This window comes from Cebus imitator, unplaced genomic scaffold (assembly GCF_001604975.1).
Source record: "Cebus imitator isolate Cc_AM_T3 unplaced genomic scaffold, Cebus_imitator-1.0 Scaffold15, whole genome shotgun sequence".
Classification (NCBI taxonomy): domain Eukaryota; kingdom Metazoa; phylum Chordata; class Mammalia; order Primates; family Cebidae; genus Cebus; species Cebus imitator.
The window spans coordinates 3,901,329-3,904,660 of NW_016107330.1; the positions used below are offsets into that span (position 1 = coordinate 3,901,329).

A 3,332-nucleotide genomic window follows, 5' to 3' on the forward strand; every position below is an offset into this window, starting at 1 on the left:
GTTACAGTTGAAGGATTGGGCCCTGGAGGCCTATACAACCCACGTGAAATCTCTTTCCAGGGTTCCCAGGAGCTGAGATAGATGCCCATTTCAGCCTGATCTTCCAGAAGGTCCTTGGGAAGCCCACCTCCCAAGACTCCCCCTGATGGGCAGAACTGGTTTTTCTGGGTCCCCAGATTGCTTAGGGAAACAGGTTCTTCTAGCTCCCCATTGGCCCTTTTGTGCTTACTCTGAGAAGCCAGGTCAGGCCACTGTGTCAGGCTTAGCCCAGAGAGAGTGGGGAGGAGGCGGAGGGTATAACCCGGATGGGTCCTCTCCACACAGGCTCTCAGGCAAGCTCCCTGGGGCAGCAGCTCCCTGAGGCCCCAGGAACATGGCCGTCCTGTGGCTGGTGCTGCTCTTGGCATTGCCCGTCTTTTTCCTGGGAGCCTTTGTCTGGGCTGTCTTTGAGCACTTCCTCACGGCAGATCTCCCAGCCACCAAGTTGAGAGCCCTGCATTGCATATTCCTTTATCTGCTCACTTTGATGAGTTTACTCTCAGACCATATCATAACCTGGGGGCTGTTTCTTTTGTTCTCAGTACCTTACCCTCTTCTTCCTCTTTCCCTTCCCTTCTGTCTCTCTATTTTCAGACTCCCTCAACATACACTGGTCTCTTCTCTATCTGCTGTTGTTTCCCTCTCTCCCCTCTGTTCCTTCCCCCTTCCCATAGCCAGCCTTCCTCCCTCCTTCCCTCCCTCCCTCCCTCCCTCCCTCCCTGCTTTTGTTCCTTTCTTTCTTCCTCTCTCCTGCTCTCTCTAACTCCCTTCCTTTCTTTCTTCAGCATCAAACATTTACTGAGTGCCAATCAGTGGGCTCTTTTCTGAGAATTCAAAAACAGCTTCAGACCTAGTCCTTGCCTTCCACAGGCTTGTGACACAACAGGGCCCGGCACCTCCTTCAGCCACACCATCTTTCACCCTCGGTGCACTGACTTGCCTACGGGTTGTTTCTATTCTATTTTATTTTATTGAGACAGCCTCTTGCTCTGTTGCCCAGGCTGGAATACAGTGGTGCAATCACGGCTCAGTGCAGCCTTAACTTCCTGGACTCAAGCGATCCTTTCCATCTCAGCCTCCCAAGTAGCAAGCTGGGACTACAGGTGTTCACCACCATGCCTGGCTAATTTTTGTACTTTTGGTAGAGACAGAGTTTTGCTCTGTTGCTCAGACTGGTCCAGAACTCCTGAGCTCAAGCGATCTGCCCACCTTGGCCTCCCAAAGTCTAGGAATGACACGTGTGAGCCACTGTACCTGCCTCACAGGTGTGTTCTCCTTGTTAATCTCTGTAAGCCCAGTCCCACTCACAGCGCCTGGCATCTGGTAGGTGCTGACTGTTTGTTGATACAGTCATACATGAATTTACGCAGAGTTTCTGAGTGGCTGAGCCAGTTAGGCTCTGAGCCGGGATTGGGGGCTGGGAGTCTGGCTGGGCTCAGCCCACTCCCGGAGTTGCAGTGGATTTGAAAACAATGGTTGGCGTCTTGCTTGTGGCAGGCAACCTGGGTTAACCCCATGTCCCAACTGCAGGTCGGGTCAAACAGCTCCTGCCAATTACAGGGCGGCTGTGGAGGAGGATGGGGAGGCCAAGCTTAATTGACAGCAGGGCTTAAGGATAAGGAACAGAGACTCCAGCCAGACTGCCTGAGTGTGTGTGGGTGTGTCCAGCTCTGCCACTCACTCGCTGTGCGGTCCCGCACCATCTACTTACCCTCTCTGTGTCTCAGTTTCCTCATCTGGGAGGGTTCATGTGTTTAGAGATGTTTAGTGAGTTCATAAAATATGTTTCTGTGCTGCCGGAATTGTTCCCCATGGGTAACTAACATTCTCTAAAAGAGTCATTGAGACACAGTCTTATTCTGTTGCCAGGCTGGAATGCATTGGTCCAACTGTGGCTCAATGCAGCCTTAACCTCCCGGGCTGAAGCGATCCCTTCCATCTCAGCCCCAGGCTGGTCTAGAACTCCTAGGCTCAAGCAATCTTGTCTTGAAATTGTCTTTTAGAGAATATTTGTTACCCATGGGGAAATTTACAGAAATGAACGAGTTCAGTTTGCAATGGCAGAAATGCTGCTGACTCAAGGAGGCAGGCTGAGGTCGCAGGAAGTACTCTTGTCTCTCTCATTTGGAGAATGGAATCAGCCTGGAATTAGGCTGACTTAAGCCGGTGGCTGCAATCCATATGGAATTACTGGCTCGGATAGGGCCCCAGGATTTAAAACAAGGGTCTAAGATGTTCAAGTAGCCCAGAGACATTAAGATTGTTCTAACCTTCAGTGTTTCTCCTCCAAAGTAGCCCATAAGCTAAGCGTCTACTGTGACAGCAGCTAAGAGCTGCTCACAGGAGACTCTGAGATGGGTCTGCAGTGGCTGAAAGGATGGATTTGGCTTGTGACATCCTCTCTTGATCCCTCCAGTCCTGGGCCCCCCAGGGGCACACTGCCCATCATGGGGTGACGACGGTGAGGATGAAGACATCCAGTAGTGAATGTTCATTCAGTTCCAGAGGACAGGTAGACATCACAGGAACAAGAAGTTTGGGGAGGACAAGGAAAAAGCTAAAAAGAGTCTATGCCCAGGAAATTAAGAGCTTTGTTTTGGTATCAGACTACCCTGCGTCTGAGCTCTGAAGCCTTCACTTACTCGCTTTGTGGACTCATGATTTTGTGCCTTTATTTTCTTCTCTGAAAAGCGAAAAAATTTTTTTTTCTGAAACAGTCTCACTCTGTCACCCAGGCTGGAGTGCAGTGTCGTAAACACCGCTCACTCAGCCTCTACCTCCTGGGCTCAAGTGATCCTCCCACCTCAGCCTCCCATGTAGCTGGGACCACAGGCGTGCACCATCACACCACACCTGGCTAATTTTTTGATATTTTGTACAGAGGAGGTCTTGCTATGTTGCCAAGGCTAATCTTAAATTCCTGGATTCAAGCAATCCTCTTGCCTTGGCCTCCCAAAGTGCTTGGATTACAGGCATGAACCACGGTCCATGGCCCAGGGAAGGCCTTTTATAGGGTGATGTGGGGATTAAATGAGAAAGCATCAAAAATGCACAGCACAGTGCAGGGCAATTAGAAAAGCTCAATAAAAGTCGATTATTCATAGTATGCTTATCAAGTCCCTGAAGGCAAAGATGTAGCATGTCTTGAAGTTATTATAGATTTAAAAGTTGCTACAAATGATTTCAGCCTTACTAAGACATATAGAGTAATATAACAAACACTATTGGTTTTCTTTTTCTTTTCTTTCTTTTTTTTTTTTTTTTTTTTTTTTTTTTTTTTTTTTTTTTTTTTT

General features: G+C 48.9%; 1 protein-coding gene across 1 annotated transcript in view; it reads left to right on the forward strand.

Moving 5' to 3' along the window:
- The first annotated feature begins 327 nt into the window (after positions 1-327).
- Positions 328-3,332, forward strand: part of AADACL4 (arylacetamide deacetylase like 4) — an 18,988-nt gene continuing 15,983 nt past the window's right edge. The window contains 1 exon segment of the mRNA XM_017504599.2: positions 328-525. Within this exon segment, the coding sequence (XP_017360088.1) occupies positions 374-525 (152 nt within the window). The 5' untranslated portion in view covers positions 328-373.